This window comes from Nipponia nippon, unplaced genomic scaffold, assembly GCF_047370975.1.
Source record: "Nipponia nippon isolate SJK-2023a ecotype South Korea unplaced genomic scaffold, ASM4737097v1 scaffold_25, whole genome shotgun sequence".
Lineage (NCBI taxonomy): Eukaryota > Metazoa > Chordata > Aves > Pelecaniformes > Threskiornithidae > Nipponia > Nipponia nippon.
Window position 1 is genome coordinate 6,927,779 of NW_028262342.1, and position 20,709 is coordinate 6,948,487.

Here is a 20,709-nt window from a genome sequence, read left to right on the forward strand (position 1 = left end):
AAGGCTGTGACCCACTGTGGACCCGAGCACGGACCCATTTCCCCATCAATCGCCCAAAGCAGCTGCTCCCCAACTCACCACGGCTCCTCCTACCGTTGCCCCTCTTCCAAAGGGCTCCCCACCCCATCCCTTCCTCCCCCCCAACTCCTTAAACAATATTAAACACTTAATGGCAATTAATACGCTTTAATGCAGGTTTTGGGGCCAACTGGCTGCTTAGAGGGTGCTTAAACCATCAACCCCTCTCAATCCCGTTGCCCTTGTCATACAAAGTTAGCCGAGCCCCTAATCCAGCCTCCCCCCACGCTCCCTCGAGGAGGCCGAAGGGTATAAAACTGCCCCTGGCACGCAGGCACCGCCAGCCCTCGACGCGGAGCAGGGGCAGCGCACCACCTCCCGTCCCCTTGGGATTTACTGCTGTTCTTATTAATTCATTTATTTTTTTGATTGGGGGGGAATCCTTCAGTTGGGTATTTTTCCACATTAGGGGGTGCGGCTTTTTTTTTTTTTTTTTATAATTGGGGTTGAAGCAAAATTAATTACAAAACCAGAGCATTTGATTTTTTAAAAAAAAAAAAACCTTAGAAGCAAAGCAGCTGCCATACCATTGGCAGGATGAATGGGACGGAAGGTATCAATTTTTACGTGCCTATGTCCAACAAGACAGGGGTGGTGCGAAGCCCCTTCGAGTACCCCCAGTACTACCTAGCTGAGCCCTGGAAATACCGTGTCGTGTGTTGCTACATCTTCTTCCTCATCTCCACCGGTTTGCCCATCAACCTCCTCACCCTCCTGGTCACCTTCAAACACAAGAAGCTCCGACAGCCGCTCAACTACATCTTGGTCAACTTGGCGGTGGCTGACCTCTTCATGGCCTGTTTCGGCTTCACGGTCACCTTCTACACTGCCTGGAACGGCTACTTTGTCTTCGGACCCGTCGGCTGTGCCGTGGAGGGCTTCTTCGCCACGCTGGGAGGTAAATGCTGCGGGGTGGGAGCTTGGGTCTAAGGGCCAGGCTTGGCAGTGGGTGATCTTGCCTCTTCAGGGCTTTAGGATCCCAGTTCCACCCCTTCATCATGCTATTGGGACAGCTGCGATGCATGCAGCATCCCTCCCGTGCAGAAAGCCATCTTGCATGCTGCTGCAGTGTTGCAGCTCATTGCATGGGGCAGAGCTTGCCATGCAAGGCGCTGCTTCTCTGCAGCTTAAAGATGGGGATAAAAAGAGAAATTTAGGCAAGTTTGCTCTTACTGCCTGGAAGTGCCCATCTCACGACTAGCAGGGCAGCTGCAAGGAAATGAACGCCAGGAAGGGGTCCTGGCTTGCAGGATCAAGCCTGGAGTCATCTGGCCACACTGCCCAGCGGGCATTCGGGGGTCTCACGCCAAAGTTGCATGGCTAGCAGAAACCTGCTGGGGATGACCACATCATGTCCTTGAATCAATATCAAGCATCTTTGCCAAAAGCCTTTTCTTGGGAAAAGGTGAAGCATTGGGAGGGCTCAGGGAGGGAAGAGACATCCCTTGGGAGAGGGACCCCACAGAATGGGTACGGGCATGGAGAGGAGGAGTTCAAGACAAGGAGAGGGGTCACAGCTTATCTAGGGGCAAAAGGAAGACATGGCAGCTCTTAACCAGAAGAGAAGAGCAGCAGCGTGGAGGGGAGGGAGGATTCAGGGATGCACAGAGCTAGGGAAACCAGGCCCAGGCTTTGCAGCAATTGCTCAGCTCTTGTCCCAGTTGCACCTGATTTGGGTGCCCTTGGGAGCCTCCTTGTTTCGCTTCTCAGGGACATGAGAGCTGCTAACGCTTCGCCCTGCAGAAAGCCCCCGTGCAGAACAGGGAAGATTCATTTTGCACCCCGTGCCCACGCAGCCAGCCGGGCCCACACGACACCTCGTGATGGATCTGACAACTGCTAATCCTTGCTGCAGAGATCCAGAGCCACTGCAAGGACTTCACTTTTCTCCCCCTAAATGGGGCAATTTCCCACAATGATGCTGATCTGGAAAGAAAAAAAAAAAAAAAAAAAGAAGGATATTCTGCCAGGCAAAAGCAAAGCTGAACGTCCTGATCTAAGCCAAGGGCTTGGTCTCGGGGTCAGAAGATCATCTGGGTCTGCACCATTTCTGATCAAGCGAGCCTGCAGGCTTTCAGGCAGCATTACTTGCCATTCCAGTGTTTGTATCTAGTAAAGAACAAGGAGGCTCCTGTTCACAGGGAAGAAAGTTTGATGGGAAGCAGCCACTGTGCGAGCAGCAGGTCTCCAGCGAATCCTAGCACAGGGTGTAGTTATCAGCAGATTATCACAGCTGGGGGCATTAGCAGGCTTACAGCACCAACTAAACACTCCCAATCCCCTGAAGTTTAATTATCCCTTATAAATACATGTGCACGCATGCCCACCCACACAGCCTCCCCCGTACGCCTGCCCCTGATCCAGCGCTGGCGGAAGACTCATGAAATACACATTTAAAGGCATCAACAGGTTTGAACGCATCTGGCATCTTTGCCGGAAATTGTGCTTCCTCGTGCCCAGGTGGAATTCACCCCCGTGATTTTTAAATTATTAAAACCCCATGATGATCCCCCTCCTCCATCACCAGCATCCCGCTGCAGCACAGGCGCTCCCCTCGGCTCCCAGACCTTTTGCACGTTACAGCCGGGAGATTCTCAGTTGTGAGCAGGGTGCTGGCTGTCCCTTGCTGATCCCCAACTCCTCGCTTCCCTCTGCTCTTTGCTGCAACCACGAGACCATGAAGGGAAGATCAAGCCCAGAAGAGCTCTTACCACCACCGTATGCTCTCTCTTTCTCTCCCTCCCGCAGGCCAAGTCGCCCTGTGGTCCCTGGTTGTCTTGGCCATAGAGCGCTACATCGTCGTCTGCAAACCCATGGGAAACTTCCGCTTCTCCTCAACCCACGCCATGATGGGCATCGCTTTTACCTGGGTAATGGCCTTTTCCTGTGCTGCGCCACCCCTCTTCGGCTGGTCCAGGTGAGTGGAAGCACGCTCTGCAGCAGCCCCAGCTGCTGTGCAAACACCCCGGCGGGACAGGAGATGCACTCATGGGTCAGATGTGAAACTCCCTGGGCTCCAGGCAAGAAAGGCGATGGGGTGAGTCAGAACAGAAATGGGACCTCAGCTGTCAGTCTCACGATGGCATGGTGTCCCCTAACCAAAGGCAGCCACGGGCTCAGCATCTCCAGCCGCAACAGCCCTTTGTGCTCCCTTCTGTTCTGCAGAGAAAGAGGGGCTTCGATAGGCAGGGCTCATCTCCCCCATGCTGTGGAGAACCCATTTCTCTCTGCAGACCACAAAGAGCGTTTGGACGACCAGGTCAGCAGGCAAGGCTCCTCTAGGGAGGCAAACCTGGCCTTGCTGACATGCTGCCACCGCAGCATTGCTCCTGGGAGCCCAGCAGCACCTTTCCCAGCACCCCTGCCCCACTCTCCCCGCGAGCCCATCTGTCCTGCTCCCAGCACCGCAGCACACTTCAGCCCCCCAACAATAACAGAGGCAATGCTGGCTGCTCACACCACAAGCTGTTCACTAGGCTCCAGCGAGTGTGTCCTCCGGGCAGCTAAAGCCCATGTCTGGCTCTTGCACGCACCCACATCCCTGGCCAGGAGCCGATGCAGCAGCCAAAGGCCACCCAGAGCATCAGGGAGGAGCTGAGGAGATGGAGGTAATTTCTCTAATGCTGCAGGTCCAGCCCCTCCTGACACCCCACTGCAGAGCTGTCCTGTGGGGTCACAGCAAGCCCCCACCAGCCCTTTGGGCATGTGCCTGAGGTGGCTTTGGGGCATCAATGTCCCTTTACCATCCGCCTGCAATGAGGCACAGCCAGATGGTCCCTCTCCAGCCTTGAACTGGGATCGCTGCCCAGGCAGCCGGTCCTTGGCTCCCAAGCAGACCTGAGCTGCATCCCTTCCAGCCAGGGCCCCTCCAGACACAGGCTGTGCATCCCTCCATCCCGTGCAGCAGTGGGGACAAAGCCCTCAAGAGCTTGGACCCACCAAGCCAGCGGCTCCCGTCCCCACTCAGCGTCCCTCCACCCACAGAGGGAGAGCAGGTGGCTCCTGCCAGGCAAGTGCTCAGCCACGTAGGAAGGAAATAAATAGCCCGTTCCCCGTGGGAGGGAGCGAGTGTCACAACGAACCGATGCTACGCGCCCAAGCACAACATGTCAGCACAGCTCGCTGCTGGCCCTGAAGGAGCTGCAGAGCCAGCGAGGCCAGGTGCATGGCATGCAGAGGAGAAGCTGGGGAGGAGCTCACCCAAAACACGCTCCATGGAGCATCTCCCATCCTTGGGGAATTCAGTCCCCAGTTTGAACCCCTCCCGTCGTCCCCAGGGAGGGTCCTGGCAAAGATCCTAACCTTTCTCCCTGGCAGATACATGCCGGAGGGGATGCAGTGTTCCTGTGGCCCCGACTACTACACCCACAACCCTGACTACCACAACGAGTCCTATGTCCTCTACATGTTCGTCATCCACTTCATCATCCCAGTCGTGGTCATTTTCTTCTCCTACGGGCGCCTCATTTGCAAAGTCCGAGAGGTAACGTTGGGAGGGGATGGATGGGGACAGGGCGGGCGGCTCGGGCAGGAGAAGGGAGGTGGTCTGGGGGTGGAAAGCTGCAGGGTGTCACTCACCACTCCCCTTGCCCACAGGCAGCTGCCCAGCAGCAGGAGTCAGCCACAACCCAGAAGGCCGAGAAGGAGGTGACGCGGATGGTGATCCTCATGGTGCTGGGGTTTATGTTGGCCTGGACGCCCTACGCCGTGGTGGCATTCTGGATCTTCACCAACAAGGGAGCAGACTTCACCGCCACGCTCATGGCAGTGCCTGCCTTCTTCTCCAAGAGCTCCTCCCTCTACAACCCCATCATCTACGTCCTCATGAACAAACAGGTGAGACGCCCCTCGCCATGCAGGGTGAGCCTCTGCCCTTGGCTCACCAGCGCGCCTGGGGTCACCACAGGCACCTCGCTCCTCCCCATAAGTGATTGCATCTCAGCCTGGGGGGAGCAGCAAGCTCAGGGGCTGTTGGCATCTCTCAGTACGGCAGCACGTCCCCGCTGCCCTCAGTGCCATCGGTCTCCATTTCTCTCCCTCCTTCAGTTCCGCAACTGCATGATCACCACAATCTGCTGCGGCAAGAACCCCTTTGGGGATGAAGAAGTCTCCTCCACCGTATCCCAGAGCAAGACCGAGGTCTCCTCCGTCTCCTCCAGCCAAGTATCACCTGCATAGACCATGGACAGTTTGAACTGGGGCGACCGGCCGAGCTCGGGGCCAGAGACAGGCACCCACGCATCCACAGTCTCATTTCGCGGAGTCACTCCCTTGCACGCCGGCCCCCTCCCCTGCACGAGCAGTTAGCTGGGCACGTACTGCGGTAGCTTCCCCGCCATGCGCAGACCCCCGGTCCTGGGCACGCTCACTGGGGCACCCCTGCACCCACTGGTGCAAATGCGGCACGCTGAGCTCTTCCACGCTGACACAGCCCCTTGCAGGAGAGCCCAGGTCCCTTCCCCAGCTCCCAGGAGCTGGTCAGCCTTTGGGGACTGTCCCTACCTCCCCGAAGCACCAGCAAAGCCCCCTGCTTTGTTCACATCGTGTTAAAACAGCAGCAGCCAGCAGGAAACCCCAAACTGCAATATTTTCCTCCCTGCAGCTCTGAAACACGCTCCCTGCTAGCATCCCCCTTCCCTGGCGCTCAAGGGAGTGTTGCAGAAGCGTTCAGCCCTCATTTGCAAAACCTAAGTGTGCAGACAAAGCACCATTGCAAAAACCCCAGAGCGCAGACCCGCGGCGGGAGCGGCCCCGGCTGCCCCTTGCCAGCACCTGAGCCTGGGGCTCACCAGAGCCGCGCGCCCCGCTGCCAGCGCAGCCGATGGAAATCAATACCCATAGTCTTTATAAATCAATATAACAAATGGAGCTGGGAGCTGGCTTTGCTTCAAGCCTGACTCCCTGTATCCCCAAGACAACACTGTAGATATATTTTTTTTGTCTTGGAACCTGTAAATATTTGCTCACGTACTTTGAAGTCTCTATCTTTCTCAGCCCTTTCCTTTCTCCCCCTCCTCCCGACTCCAAGGCAGAGAAACCGTCTTTCACCTCCGCTGCTGCCGGCCGGACACACACGGCCAACCTTGGAGGGTGGGACCGGTACCCGAGCGCTTCCCTGTACATATTTTATAAATAAATAATATCGTGTCAGCACAAGGACTTCTACAGTCAAGAAGTAGGGATTAAAAAATAAGAAATAAAGAGAATCAGCACAGAGAAAAATACAGATGCTCAGTCCTTGTCCTTTCTCTTGGGCTGCGTTGAGAAGACACCGATGTCTAGCCCAAGAAAATGCGATGCTGCCGTAGGAGACGCAAGCCCAGAGCTGTCTCGAAAGCCATGGAAAGGGGACCTGTGGGTTCGACCAGTCTAGATCGCAGAGCGGAGAGCAGTGACTGTCCCCAGCAAGGTGACAGCCCCGTTAGCTAGAGCACCAAAGGGGCCGAGAGGCAAAAAGAGGCACAGACGGGGCACAGGGCAGCCGGTGCCACCGCTTGTACCATGGCCCTCGCTGCCCAGCCTACCACCAGCCATTATTTTTTCAGCCTTTAATGTTTAAGCATCCCCCACGTAGCCTTAAATAAAGATTCAGCAGAGAGCTTTTTGCAGAGTTCAAGCGCCTCTCCCCGTGGGGCCCTTCGAGTCAGCGTCGTTAAGGAATTGGCAGAGTCAGGGAAAAATTGTTCCCTGTGTCAGTGAATTTGTTACCGAGCTGGCTGGAGAGCAATCCCGAGCGCATTCGCTGCCGGGGCTCTCGCCCCCCGCCACCTTCCCCGTTCAGCACACGCGTGCCCCCTCTCAGGCGTTTTTCCTCCTTTTTTGGTCCAAAGCAACCAAAACCAGAGGGAAGCCCAAGGCTCACCACTGGGATGGGGCTGCAGGAATAAAAACCCCCTTTTGCTCCAAGCCACCAGCACAGCCATGCCCTGGGGAGGGGGAACGGACGCTGCCCCAGCCCCAGCTCTCCAGGCGCCCTCCCTCCTGCCTCGGGCCCAGCAGGACCGCGCCTGCATCCATCCAGATTCGGGGCTCTTGGCCAGGGCCCGATGCTGGGGTCACTGCAGAAGCGGGTCTCGACACCGCTCCTGCGCCGACAGCTATGCTGAATAATTCATGGCCCGCTCTCCCCGGTCTCGGGAGCCTCCTTTCCTTCGTCTACAAAGCAACAAGCCCATTTCCTTTTGTTCTTTCAAGCGAGGGAGAAGCAGAGGAGCGGAGGCACCGGGGCTTTTTTATAGCGAGTGACTGAACACGCCACGTGCGAAGGAGGCCTCCTCGGCATTGCTGATCTCACCCCCTAGACTTTTGAGTGCAATATTTTACAGGAACACAACTCTCCATAACTGCACGCCCTGAACAGAGCACGGTGCCTGGCTGTGTATCCCCCCAACTTTTTTTTTCTTTTTTTAAATGCTGCAGTTATAGGTGAGAGCATCGCTGGAAGAGTTCAGAACGACGCAACGGACCCTGGAGGGGAATAACAGCAGCCCGTGACCCCTAACGGGGAGCTCCGGAGAGCTGGGGACCACCTCGGGGTGGGCTGAGGCTCTGCAGCCGGATTTCCCACAGGCGCAAGAGGGATGGAGAGCGAGCCCTGGCCCCGCAGTGCCGCAGCTCACGGGGCAGCGGCGGATGCCAGCAGCGATGCCTTCTGGCTGCCCCCGCCCGCGCTCAGCAGCCAGCTGCCTCGCCAGATGTGTCACCGCCCGCAGCGGACGAGTGAGCACCATTTGCAAAGCTGGCAGAGGTCACGAGCACCCTGCCTGCTCCTGCAGCCCCAGGGACGCTTTTTAGAGGGAATTCTCTCCAGCAGAACAGCTTTACCTCCTTGGTGCAGCCACCTTGCTGCAAGGAACCTTCTCGAGGTGGATGCTGCCCAGGCAGGCTGTGCACATGCGGGATCCTGAGCCCAGGAGGCTGGCGATGCTCTGAGGTGCAGGCAGCTTGAAGTCATCCACAATGCAAAGGAGGAGCTGCTGTATTTGGGTCGAGGCTGCAGATGGGAATAAAAAGATAGACCTGTGCCAAGAGAGCAACCCCTCTGCTTCTGCCTCCAGCTCCTCTCTGTCTGAGGTGGCCCCGCGGCAGCGGCTGATGGTGCTCGCCTCTCCTTGCACGAATCCCTGTAAGACATTAAAGCATCCAAGTTGCAGCACTGGTTTCTCCAAAACTGCCAGGCCGGGGTAGGGGAGGAGTGCAGCAGCCAGGCAACCTGCAACCAAAAGCTAAAACCTCATCTAGCCCGCATCAATTCAACCTTTCAGTAGCAGAAAGCATCTCATGGAAGAGGTTTTCTTTTTTGTCCCCCCTCCTTGTTTTAAACACTGGTTTTTGGAGGTATGAAGCCATAATTTTCTTGCAACTGCCCGCCAGGCCATGCTCCCTTCGTTTTTCAAATCCAGGGGCTTTTAAAGATGTTCTTTATCGATCAAACACTTATTTATATGCAAACAATAGGAGAAGATGGTTAGTTCAGTTATTAAATTTAGAGAGCTGACAAAAGCAATCAGAAGATATATCACTTAATAGGAGACTAAGAGGGAAGCAGCAGGAGCCCGGATTTCTGACCCAGTGTTTCAGATTGTTTTATACGTTTATATCTGTGTATTTTTACTGCTCAGATGGCAACATAATGAAGTGATACAATTGCGCGCTTTGCCCACAGGGGTTTATCACTAATTGATTTTGCAACAGCTCATCTAGTCTCAATTCTAAAGGCTTTTGTGCGAGCTGCATGGAAGGGGACTGTCCTGTCCAGGGGCACCTCCTGGCAGAGGGAAACCAGGGCTGGGGGCTGCAGCCAAGCCGGGGAGCACACGGGCGCAGGGAAGGGCTCGAGCGTGGTCTCACCACCCCCAGCGAGCCAGAGCCTGGGCGGCAGCTGCTCCCCACCCTTGGCGTGAGGAAGTCACACCCAGCCTCTTCCTCGGCTCAGCCTGCGGCATCTGCGTGCCCCGGCCAAACCTGCCAAGGGCTCGGACCCCGTGGCAAACCGCGCTGGCTGGGGAGCAGCGCAGGACCCAGCCCGTCCCCACCCCGGGGAGCTGGGGCACACACGTCGCTCCTCACCCTCTCTGCTGGGACCGTGCCCTGCTGGCGCTGCTGCTGGCGCAAGTAAATCAATATTTCCCATGCTCTGGAAAGGCAGACAAATGGGAACCTGGTTTCAAGATTCCTTAACTCATTTTCACACAGTTAAGCTTTAATCCATCTTCATTACGTTTCCTTTTCATTAAAGCTCCTCATATTACAAGGACAAGCCATCCAGTGACAATTATTTGTTCTTTAAAATTTGATGAACTTCATAGGCAGATTGGATCGGGCATGGCAGACCAGCTTGGCACATCTATGAACTACCCATTCGGTTAAATATCCTGGGGCAGGGGCTGCCCTGTAGGAGCCCTCGGACAACCCACACCTTTCCCGTATGGGAAATCCCCACGTGCGCTAGCCCTAAGGAACTGGGGGATCCCCAAACCCAGCCCCAAGGTCTCACCCTTGGAAAAGCATTCAGGAGTTATTGCTTTCCACTTTTTCCATAAACACGTTGATATTTTCAGGCACTGCTTGCTTGCAATCAGCAAGGATCATTCCAGCGTCACTCACTCACAGCAGATAACTGCACGCAGAGCGGGCACCGTCGCCTTCTCCAGCACCGCTGGCCCGAGGTTGCCCAGCAGCCCCTGCCTGCTGCCACCTACATTCACACGCGATTGAGGAAAGCAGCCAGACTCAGCCAGGAAACCGAGACATCTGGAAATCCAGGCCCAAAGGGCATTTCAGTGTCTAACTCTTATCCCCGCTGCAGCTGGGATTGCTCCTCCTTACCCGAGTATTGCCGTCATCTGTTTTAGGAAAACTGCAGTAATTGGCTCAATTCATTTTAAATCAGTTATTTTTTGTGCAAGCAGCAGTCAGGGGAAAAGCAGCTTGTAGTTAATAACATCCCTAATTTGGAGACATCCGCAGGGATGAGATCTCAGCAAGGGGCCGTTCTCTGGTCCTTGCCTCGCGGCGGTTGCACGGGTCCCTGCGGCTGCAGGGCACAGACCGAGGTCCTGCACCAAAACACAGGGACAGGCGTGGGGTGCGAGGTTTGAGAGGGGTCCTGGCCCGGTGCCACACCGTACAGCACTCATCCTGCCCCAGGGCTGATCCCCTTCAGGCTGGGACACTGCTTTCTGGGGTTTCTCCTGGGACGTGTTTATCACGTCCGAGCGCGGAAGCGGCAGCTGGGATGCCGGAGGGTCTGGCTCTGTCTATTTGTCTCTGCCAAAGGAAAAGCATCTCCTTGTCCAGCCACGCCAGCAGCTCTGGAAACAACAAGATTAGATTAAAAAACTGCCCCCTTCCCTCTGTGCCATCACACTCGCGGGGCTGGGGCATCCAAATCCCACCCTAGCCCCTCTCCGGGGTGCATGGACCCCGGTACCATGGGCAGATGCTGCCCCTCAGGGGAAAAAACTGTTGGGGCTACAGCTTGGGAGAGGCCAAGATTTCCCCCTGCCAGCGCCAGGCGACGTGCCAGAGACACGTTGCACAGCCCCAACAGCCTCTCCTCCATGAGGCTGAGCCCAGGGAGACCCACGAAGTGCTTGCACCCCCCAGGAGGGTGCACGAGCACCCACAGTTGCGCCACTTCCCAGCACGGACATCCCCAGCCTGTACAAAGGCTCCCCGAATCCATCACTGCTGCCTGCGTCACGTTAGCAGCAATAAAAAGATTCAAACAGCAATTCCTTACTTTTATGAACAAATGGCCCTGGATGGATGATTCAGGCAGCATTCAACTCCCAGCAAGAAAGTGTCAGCAAAAACCCAGCCTCTTTCATGTAGGTGGATAACTGCAAATAAAAGTAGGGAATTATTAGCACTTAATACTTCGTGGGTTTTTTACTCCCTAGTGCTCTTCTCTGGTAGATGCCGAGCACTTTAGGTAAACTAACAGGCAGGGAGGCCCTTGCTGAGGGAAGACGCATGGATTGCGGTGGTGGCTCCGGACACCGAGTCCATCCCCATCCCGCTGCCAGGGCTCTCCTCCAGCCTGTCCCCACCAGACCCCCTGTACTGGTCCCCATGTCCCCTTCTCCCATCTCCTCCCCACCCCGTCCGTCCCCGCCTTGCCCCTGCCCTCTCCCTGCATCCCCTTCACAGCTCACTGCCACCAGCATGGGAGCTCTGGGTCCCCCCAGCCCCACCGTGGCAGCAGCCCCCAGCCCGGGGGGCCCAGGGTGGTTCCCCGTGAGTCCGGGGCTGCTCCTGGCTGTGAACAGCCATGGAGACGTGCGCCAGCCTCCTCCAGACTCTCTATTTCTCCTTCATCAAGACCGCCTATATTTTTCTTGTTCATCAGACTGACAAATGGGCAGAAAACAGACTTCTGGCTATTTCCTGCGCAAGCTGCCCACTCCTCCTCTCCCCTTGGTGATGACTGAGAGCTGAAGAAGCAGGAATAGCATATAAATTTCCTCCCTCCTTTAATAAATACCTCTATTACCTAGCGCTTTCTCCCAGCTCTCTCCGGCTGGCTGCTGCAGGCTCCTTCTCGCTCACTTGGCGGCTTGCTGCCTGCCAGGCAGACGTGATAAACTGAAATTCTCATTTCTATGGGGAATAAGCAGCAGGACCAAGCCAGGCAGGCTGCAAAGGGCTGGGGGCAGCACAGGAGGGGAGAAACCCCCTCTCTGGGGCCTGTCTGCAGCTCGGCATCATCACGCCGAGAGCCAAATGAATTCATCTGCTAGGGAAGGCAGGGCTGGGGCTTGTCAGGGCAGCAGATCGGGTCCCCTCTGGACACTGCCCCGGTCCCGAGGGGGAGGAGGGGTCCTACGGTCCCTGGGACCCCGGTGCTGCGGGTGGAGCTGGGCTCAGCCCAGGCACTGCCCTGCACCTTGGGTTGTCCTGAGGTTTAATGCAGGAAGGGAATAAGGATAAATCGTGCTTAAAATCTCACCAAGGCGGTGCAGAGGGAGCAGGAGGGTTTGATGGTGGAGGGAAAGCCATCACAGAAGTGATTTGAGCTGTGGTCAGCAGCAAAATAGGTCTCCCGAGGCAGCTTCTTTCTGCTCAGAAGCAGAAGTGATGCAGGTGGTTTCTGCTGGAAAAACACCGATGGCAGAGAGAGTCATGATGTCTCAGGAAGGGTGAAACGCCTGTCTGCCACCCCTGCAGAAGGCTTCCAGCATGGGTAGAAATCGGGGGACCCAAGGGAAAAAGGCATTGTCGAGGTAGGGGCTACGAATGGAGACCCCACACCCACCCAGAGGGGACATGGAGAGCCCACGCCAGCAGGGCCGGGGTGGCAGGGGATGGTGTCTCGGCAGCACCGTAGCCAAGCAGCCTCCTCCTGCACACCCAGGCTGCCCCAAACGCCCAGGCCCGTGCGTCTCCCTTCTGCAGGGGGCACGGAGCAGGAGGGGAGAGGTGCCCCAGTTCCCACCCGCAATGCCATCGGTAGCTTACAGGCAACGTAAAGCATACAAAGAGAGCCATAAAACCACAGACGCCAGATGAGGCGAGCTGCAGACCTCAGGGCACAGGGCAATCTGTATGATTTTCAGCAAGATGGCAATGTCCTTGCAGTGGAGATCCCCACGGGCTTGGCATCAGTGCAGCTCTGCGGGCGCCGTAGCATCTCTGCTGCCCAGAGCTCCCTGCCCTGGACGCAGCAACGCCGCTCGACAGCTTGTTTACTGAGCGGCCCTGCCCGGAGGTGGCTCCTGAACACATTTCACTCTATATGATGCTGCAAAGAGACATCAGAGAGCCAAGGCTTGTCCCCTGCCTTGCCTTACTGAAGAGCTTTTGCATGCATGCCTGAGCAGGGCTGCTGCTACAGCATGTGTCCAAAAACCTCCTGTGCAAAACCAAACGCACCTCCCTGCTGAGACCGCCTGAATTCCCATCCTCAGCTCAGCTCCGGTGCCTAAGCAAAAAGCAGCCACGAGGCTGGCAGCCCGATCCCTCGCTGGGTTTCTCCTCCCTGTACCTCCTTTTACCCCTAACCCTTCCTGCAGCTGCCAGGGGCACCCAGGACAAGGCTCACTTTGTCAAATGAAGAAAGTGCTGCTGCCTGCCGGCCACTGGGCCCCTTGGAAGCACAGGCAGCCTTCCCCAGTGGCTCAAGCATCGCAGAAGGATGGCAGAGACCTTGCTCCATCCCCGTAAGACAACAGGTAAAAGCTATCAGCTTTTTACATGCCCAGCATTGCCGACAGCCCCTCGGGGGGTCAGGCTACCCCCCTCTGCACCGGGCACATCCCCTGCGCTTTCTGCAAGCGAAGCTGCTGCGGTCCCCCCATCCCGTCTCCCACCCACCGAGCAGGCAGCATCGCTGCCCCCATTCCCTACGGCGCAACACCCTGCTGCAGCCCACGAGCCGCCCTCGCAACTGGATTGATGGCAGCGCTTCTCAAAGCCTGAGAAAACCTTACCTTAAGAAGCAGTATTAGGGGGTGACAGCCACCCAATTTCCCCTGTAGCTGGCACTTGGTGTGTCTCATCTGTTTCCTGGAGTCTATTTAACTTCTAAATTTAACAAGCTTCTAAACAAGTAATAGCAGCAAGTGGCAGCGCCCGGCTCCCAACCTGCGAGTGGCATTTCGGGGGCCAGGCTGCCATCAGCACAAGCAATGGGAAATTTCTCAAATGTCTCTTTGATTTATGGCTCTAGTTAATTCGCCAGGAGGTCTGTGAGCTGCCCCGAGTGCACGAAACCTCAGAGGTATAAATAATTTAACAGGTGGTTAAGTGTTCTTTAAGGTCTAGAGAACATCAGCAGGAGCACAGATTTCAGGGGATAACACAAAACTACAAATTGAGCACAAAAAGCAGGGGGATGGCCTGAACTGGGCACTGCCATCGGCTCAGTGCTGAAGAAGCACTAAAATGCAGCAGCAGAGCTGATGCCACAGGAGGGAAAGGACCGGGACATCCCACCGCTGCTGCATCTCCATCCAGCGGGGTCAGGCACAGCAGGGAACAGGCTTGGCCAGAGGTTGTAGGGCAATATCCTACCCAGACCGGCCCTGCCAGCTGTGCAATGCAGATGTGCAGCATAGGCTGCCCTGCCTGTGCCAAAAAAATTTATTAAATGGGGAGCAGGGAGGGAAGCGGGGGGAGAGGAGTGCCTAGGGCGTGCAGGCAGGGGAGGCTGCCGCGCTGGGCAGGGCTCGAGCAAAGCCACGTCTTGCTTCAGACGCTGCTGGCACTCGGGGCAGAGCAGCCCCAAAACGCGCCTGGCACAGCCTGGTGCCCTGCGAGGCCACGCTGGCAGGAGACGACACTTGGCAGCAGATGCTCGATGAAATGGGATGACAAGGGGATGTCCCCCCCTTGCTCTTTCTCCCCCATGAAATCCTCCCGAGCACGGAGATCGGGGAGGCAGGTACAGCCTGCACGGGAGGGGAGCGAGCAGCCTTGGGCCGACGCCGGAGGAAGATGATGCTGCAAGAGCCACGACTGACCAAAGCAGCGGGATGGAGAGGAGGAACCGAAGCGCTCCCCCTGCCAGCCTCCCAGCACCATTTCAGTCTCAGGCTGGGATGTTCTGGGACTCCCAAGACCAGCAGGGCCGCCCACACCCCGCTGGCAGCCCACAGCACCCGCAGCACCCACAGCGCGCAGCGGCGGCAGCCCACAGCACCCACGGTGCGCAGCAGCAGCCGCCCACGGCACCCACGGTGCCCGCAGCACCCACGGCACGCGGCTGCTGGGGAGCCCGGCGGAGGTAGATGGCAGCAAAGCCTGTTTCTTGCGGCAGCCGGGCTGCGACAGCCCGGTCCCCATCCAGCCACGCGGCCACCGCACCCCGCAGGTGTTTACGGACCGTCCTGGCCTTCACTTTACCCATGGTCTGAGCTTTCCACCTCAGCTCCTTTTCCCCAGGTTTCTCTCCTCAAGCATGATTCGGAGTTCAGGATGGATCTTAATTTCTCCCCGGTTGGGCTGTGTCAAGCAAATTAGCCAGCCAGGTGCGTATAAACGCCTCTGCTCCTGGCGCTTGGCTCCTCGCCTGCCTGGGTGCCCCCGCAGCAGCAGCCAAGCTGCCACCTTGAATTCAAATTCGGGGGGGACAGCGCCCATCCTTTCGGGGAACACACGGCGTTTCGCCGCAGATGACTCGTCCCGCTCGCCCCTTGCGGGAAGGTGACCGACCCCGCTCCCTCGCTATGCCTCCAACCCCCCTTCCCCAGCCCTTTGCTGAATTTTTCAGGTGCCTGCTGTGGCTCAGTGCATGACTGAACAAATTGAGCAATGCTTCAGGGAACAAGGCTCCCCCCAAAATCCCTCCCCGGAGGAGCCCCGTGCGGTCCCTGCCCCCACCCCCGGGGGTCCCACGCCAAAGGGGAAGATGAGCGGTCCCTGCCTGCGGAGGGCTGGGAAGGGGAGCCCCCGCTCAGTCCCTGTCCCAGAGGGTTTATCACAGCTGCCCCTGATAAATGGATAATGAATAATTCACCATTGGCTTTTGCTTTATGAAGTATTCATTGCATTCAAGCTTCCCAAGGTAATTAACTATGCTATGAGCCCCGTGTAACACAAGCCAGCCACAATCCATCCTCAACACTTCATTAGCAGGTCCCCACACCACTTCAATAAATTAAAGTGGAACAAATACACAAACAAAACGCACCCCTCCCTGGGACACACCCACCCCCCCCCCCCCCCCCCGGCCATGGCATCCCCAGAGGAGGGCACTCCCATGATGGGAACACATGGGTGGGTGCCAGGATTGGACCGGCACAGGGCAGGCACCGTGGTGCTGGGGACAAGCCACATTTCCCCAAGACAATGAGGGATTTTTTGCAGCTGGCTCAAGACAAACGATTTCCCCAAAGCACTGGGCAGCCCCCATCCTGACACGCTAAGGCCTGAGCTCTCAGCAGTCTCAGCACCCCCAAACCTGACCCATGCCGGGCGTCTCCAGCAGAGACCTCCCCTTGCAGGCCAAGGCTTTCCCCTCTTGCAGAAATAATGCCAAGTTCTACCCCTTCTCCCCACCCAGCTGCAACAGCCCACCCCGAGTTACCCGCTGCAGCTTCCCAGCGCATCCACGCCCGTGGCCCCGGCACACCGGGCTGCCGGCACCGCTCCGGGCCCGTCCCACCTGCATCCAGCAAGGCACAGCATGGGCTGGTGCCCGCTGCAGAGCTAGATCCATGCACCCAGTTTTGCCTCACCTTGGGCATCCCCAGAGAGGCACAAGTCACTCGTGCAGCCGCCTCTGCCGGTCTCAGCCCAGAGGTGAGCCCACCCCAAGGTGACACAGCCAGCAATAAACGCAGACAGGAGTGGGACTCGTTGCTTTGATAGATGTGTAAAAATTTCCTCCAGCCTCCATTGCTGAGTCAGCCTTTCTGACTTCAATAATTTACAGCAATAAACAGTAAGATAAGAGCAGGCGCGTGTGGGACACAGCTAACCTGGGCGAGATGAGCGATGGCTCTGCCGACAGCCCTGCTCGCGGGGACGGCACCAAGCGCAGCACGTAATTAAAGCCGACTTCTGGAGCCAAGCTCAGCTTGCACCAAATTGCTGAACCCCAGCCCCCGACTGCAGAAAGAGCCTTGGCTCAGCAGAAGGGGCGAGGGCCAAACCCCATCGCTGGGGTCTGCTGTGCGGGTCCTACGCGGGCTCTCCCAAAGCCCAAAGGAGCATCCTGCTAGCCCCAGGGCCTCCGCACAGCTTCACCAGCTCCTCACCCTGCAAAGCCTGCCTATGGGGCAACCAGCCCTTTATCAAGGGCCAAGCCCGGGTGTGCCCTGCCTGCTGCTAATCCCCAGATCACCCAGCTGGGGCTCATCCCCCTTCTCACACCCCCGGGGCTGCCAGCCCCCAGCTGGGCTTTCCCCGCTCCCTGCCTTCCTCGTGCCCTCCCCGGCAGTTTCATGCCAGCCTTTCCTTGGTTTTTTGGAGGCAAGCGGAGCTGCCAGGCTTGTCATCTCCACTACCTCTTACTGCCGCTAAAGATGCATATTCCCAGGATCCAGGCCTTGCCCTTTCCCGTCACGCTGGTTCTGCCTCTTCCAGTGTGTCCCTGGTGCAGCTGCGACCCGTCTCATTTTTCCTTGCCCTGTCGGGCACCTAACTGAATTGCTCCCCTGATCCCGCTGGCTTCCCCATGCAAAGCCTGGGCTGGAATCTCCGGTCCCCATGCACTGCTCTCCGTGGGGCTGCCTACAGACGCGGGCATCCTGGCGACCCCCAGGCTGGCTTCTCACCCCTGGCCTCAGCCCAGGACAGGGTGGACAGTGAGGTGTCACACCCCAGACACGGGGACAAAGCACACGCCGGTGTCCCCTCCATCGGGGCTGAGTTACGGCACGATACCTGTTGCTGAGAGTGATGGTGAAAGAAACTGATATCCCTGGGCTGGAAAACATGGGGTTTTATCTAGAAGTACCCAAGCAGCTCGAGGGAGGGCATCCTGCGCGTTAGGAGAACAGCTGATGCAGCTCAGCCCCTCTCCATCGCTGGAGGAGATGGGCTGTCCCCAGGGAGCCACTTCAACAGCAGCTCGAGCAAATATCGCCCTAATAGGGAGAGCACGTGTGCTAAATCTGGAGCCGTGTATCCTGGCCCCAGGCTAGGCCATAATATACCTTCCTAGCCTGGGTACACGTGTCCTATCGTGTTATAAACCACATTAAGGAAAAGATTTAATAAAACTACTATATGGCAAAGAAAAAGCAGTGATGCTTGACGGAGATGTCTGCCCAGGCAGTGCAGCCTCGGGTGGAAGGGCTGGGCTGCACATCCCAGCAGGGATGCAGGGTGCGACGAAGCGTGGGGCTCTCCCGGTGCTGGAGCCGGGATGGAGGCGCTGGGGCTGCCGCGGCCCCTTGGACACCCAGCGCCTGCGGCCGAGCAGGGCTGGAGGCAGCGGAGCCGCAGGTCGGGGATTTTGGGTGCCCCATCCCACGGCCACGTGTCCCGCTGGGTGCCACGATCGGCTGCAGCGCCTGAGTTAGGAGCCGTGCAGGGTGCAATCTGCAGATGTTGGTATTTGCTTTAACGCACTGCGTTTGCCAGGCAGAGCCAAGGCATGCAATTTTCATTATATGATATCAACATTTAGCTCTAGCGTTGGCAATGTCAACCCTAATTATTTTCAAGAAGTCTTGAGGGCTGTGGGGATAAATCAATATAAATAACATGTTCATAAACTCTGAATCATGTTCCTAACAGCATTATGACTTTAATTTGAATCTCAAAAAGAAGGAGCTCGGGTCAGGCGTCCCCTCCCCTTTTCTTTCACTTATTCATCTTCGCTGTCTGTTTGTCCTCATCCCCCACAGCCCACGAAGGAGGATGCTGTGAGGGGGAAAGAGGGAGAGGAGCTCGAAGCTGGGATGGCCCCGTGCTTTTCAGCAGCAAAAAGGAGATGGCAGCCTGCCAGTGCCACCCCAGGCAGGCACACGCAAGGGACCGCGGGAGAGCCGCCGCGCGTGGCCGGATCCGGGGCCGCGATGCTCGCTTCCCCGGCTCTTGGGCAACCTCCTCCTCCCCGGGCTGCGGCGTCGGGGCTGGCTCGCCTCCGCCGCCTGCGGTGCAGATGGCCCAGCATATGGGCAGCCTCCCCTCCAGCTCGCACCTTGTAAGCAGATTCTGTCAGGTTTAAAGAGGAAAAGCTTAATTAAGCAGTTGTGTGTGTACAATTACGTCCTTAATTATCTCCGCGTTTCACTTCTTTGTTGTTTGGTGTTTGCAAGAAGTTTGGTAACAGAGGCGAGCGTTCCCTGAAGCAGGAGCTTTTCCTTCTCCTTTTCTCTCTCTCTCCCTCCTTCATCATTTTAGGGATATTTTTCTGGACCGAACTCAGCGGCAGAAAGAGCCTCCGGCCGGGCAAGACCCTGCAAGCCCTGAGCCCTCCTCGCTGAGAGCCAGAGCTGGGTTGCATTGCCCTCAGCTCTCGCTTCGGTACCCAAACCAGGAGCAGGTTTCCAGAAGCGCTGCGTACGCAAAGTGCAAATCGAGCTGGTAAAAGGCTGGTTTAGCCAATTTTTATTATTTCACACGTTTGCGCTACAGCAACACCAAAGCCCCAGCCCAGCCCCAGCCCAGCCCCAGCCCAGGGCTGGCTGGAAAGCGCCAGTCCTCGCTCCAAACACGCTTGAGAATAAATAGGCCCAGCGAGAGCATCATCAAGGGCGATGTTTAATTGCACCCACAGCCTGGGACTTGCATCCGAGGGACAGCCCTGCCTAATTAATTCCTGCAATCACCCCATTCCACCCCATTTCCCAGCCTGGGCCAGCTCTCCGTCCTGCGGCATGCAGCGAGCCAGGCACCCTCCCCAGGGACATCCCGGGGTCCCTCACTGCCTCCCCGCCCCCGCGCAGGGCTCAGAGCCACCGGCAGAGACCAGGGACAAGAGGCAGCAAAAGCCGTAATTTGCGGCGGTGCTTTTATTTTATGCAAGGAGCACTAAACAGTCATAAACATCCAGAGTTAGATATTGGAGCTGGGGGTATTCTTATTGTTTGTAAGTCCTCAAAATTTTGCCATGTTTATGAAGCTTTTAATAAAATAACCCCAAACTCTCACTGCTCTAATTGAGTGTATTTCAAAAAACACATGCCTGCTTTTAATATGAGGGTATATTTATATCACCATCAGTTAATTTTTATTTACCTTGTAGTGAAACTCATCTTCATCCTTAATTCCCAAGCCCATATTTGCTTTGAAACCAGAACTGGACCTAACAATCAGCTGTATATTTAACGTGCCATTAAATTCTCAGTTCTGCTTTCATAGCTTTCAAACCAGTCAGCTTAAAATACAGCAGCGATCCCCCTTTTCCCGGCATACCGGCAGGCCAGGCAGCGAAAATGAATCTTCATGCGGCTGAAAGATGTCAAGCGCTGGGAACGAGCCCAGAGAGAGCAGCAGAAAGGACTGGGGGGGCTGCAAAGCGAGACTGCGGGCAGGGCTGGAGAGCGCCGAGGCTGAGCGGTTCGAAGAAGATAGAGGGGAGAGACCATCCCAATTTTCAAAGATGCAAGAGCGCTGCGGGAGAGGAAAGGTATAATCTGTCCCCTGGGTGCACAGAAAGGACTAACGGGTGGCAGAGATGGAGAGATTTAGGCTGGGCTGGAGGAGAAGCTCTGCGGGGAGTTAAGCAGCGGAGAGGGAGGCAGACGAGGAAGTCTGGGGTCTTTGGGAAGAGGCAGGAGAAGCGAGCAGGAGTGTCAACCAAAACTCAACCTCATCACATCCCTCCAACCCCCGTGCTCTGTCCCAGCCCCGAGAAGGGGCTGCGTCCAAGTCTGGAGCTGCAAACAGGCTTGTGGAGGTGGCCATCCCTGCCACCGGGCTGGGGGGAAGCAGAAGCAGCTGGAGATGACCCTGTTTTCCCCATTGCCAAGTTTCACGAAAACCTGCCCATTCGGAGGGGCAGCAGGGACCCCCCCTCCCCTGCTCCTTCGGAGCAGGGTGAGCTGTCGGCCTGTCCCCCCTGCCGCCTGCCTGCTGCTGTGCTCAACCCGGCAGCCCCAGCGGTGCTCGGGGCAGCCCCGCTCCCCCCCAGCTCCGCTCCCGTCCCTGCCGCCGCAGGGGGAACCGCAGCGATGGGGGCCCAGATCCTGCCCGCGCTGACGAGCGGGGCCTGGGGACCCGGGCGAGCAGCGC

General features: G+C 57.1%; 1 protein-coding gene and 1 long non-coding RNA gene across 2 annotated transcripts; one reads left to right on the forward strand and one right to left on the reverse strand.

Moving 5' to 3' along the window:
• Window positions 1-615: 615 nt before the first annotated feature.
• Window positions 616-5,256, forward strand: LOC104013167 (green-sensitive opsin). The gene is made up of 5 exons (XM_009465641.2): window positions 616-976; window positions 2,827-2,995; window positions 4,396-4,561; window positions 4,675-4,914; window positions 5,125-5,256. Exons 1-5 carry the CDS (start codon window positions 616-618, stop codon window positions 5,254-5,256), a joined length of 1,068 nt encoding a protein of 355 aa, XP_009463916.1.
• Window positions 5,257-10,185: 4,929 nt separating this feature from the next.
• On the reverse strand, window positions 10,186-16,764 carry LOC148055285 (uncharacterized). Its single transcript, XR_015705730.1, has 4 exons — window positions 16,503-16,764; window positions 12,032-12,175; window positions 10,823-10,922; window positions 10,186-10,391 (listed from the first exon to the last, which is right to left on the reverse strand). It is a non-coding gene; the product is annotated as an uncharacterized LOC148055285 (long non-coding RNA).
• Between the last annotated feature and the right edge of the window lie 3,945 nt (window positions 16,765-20,709).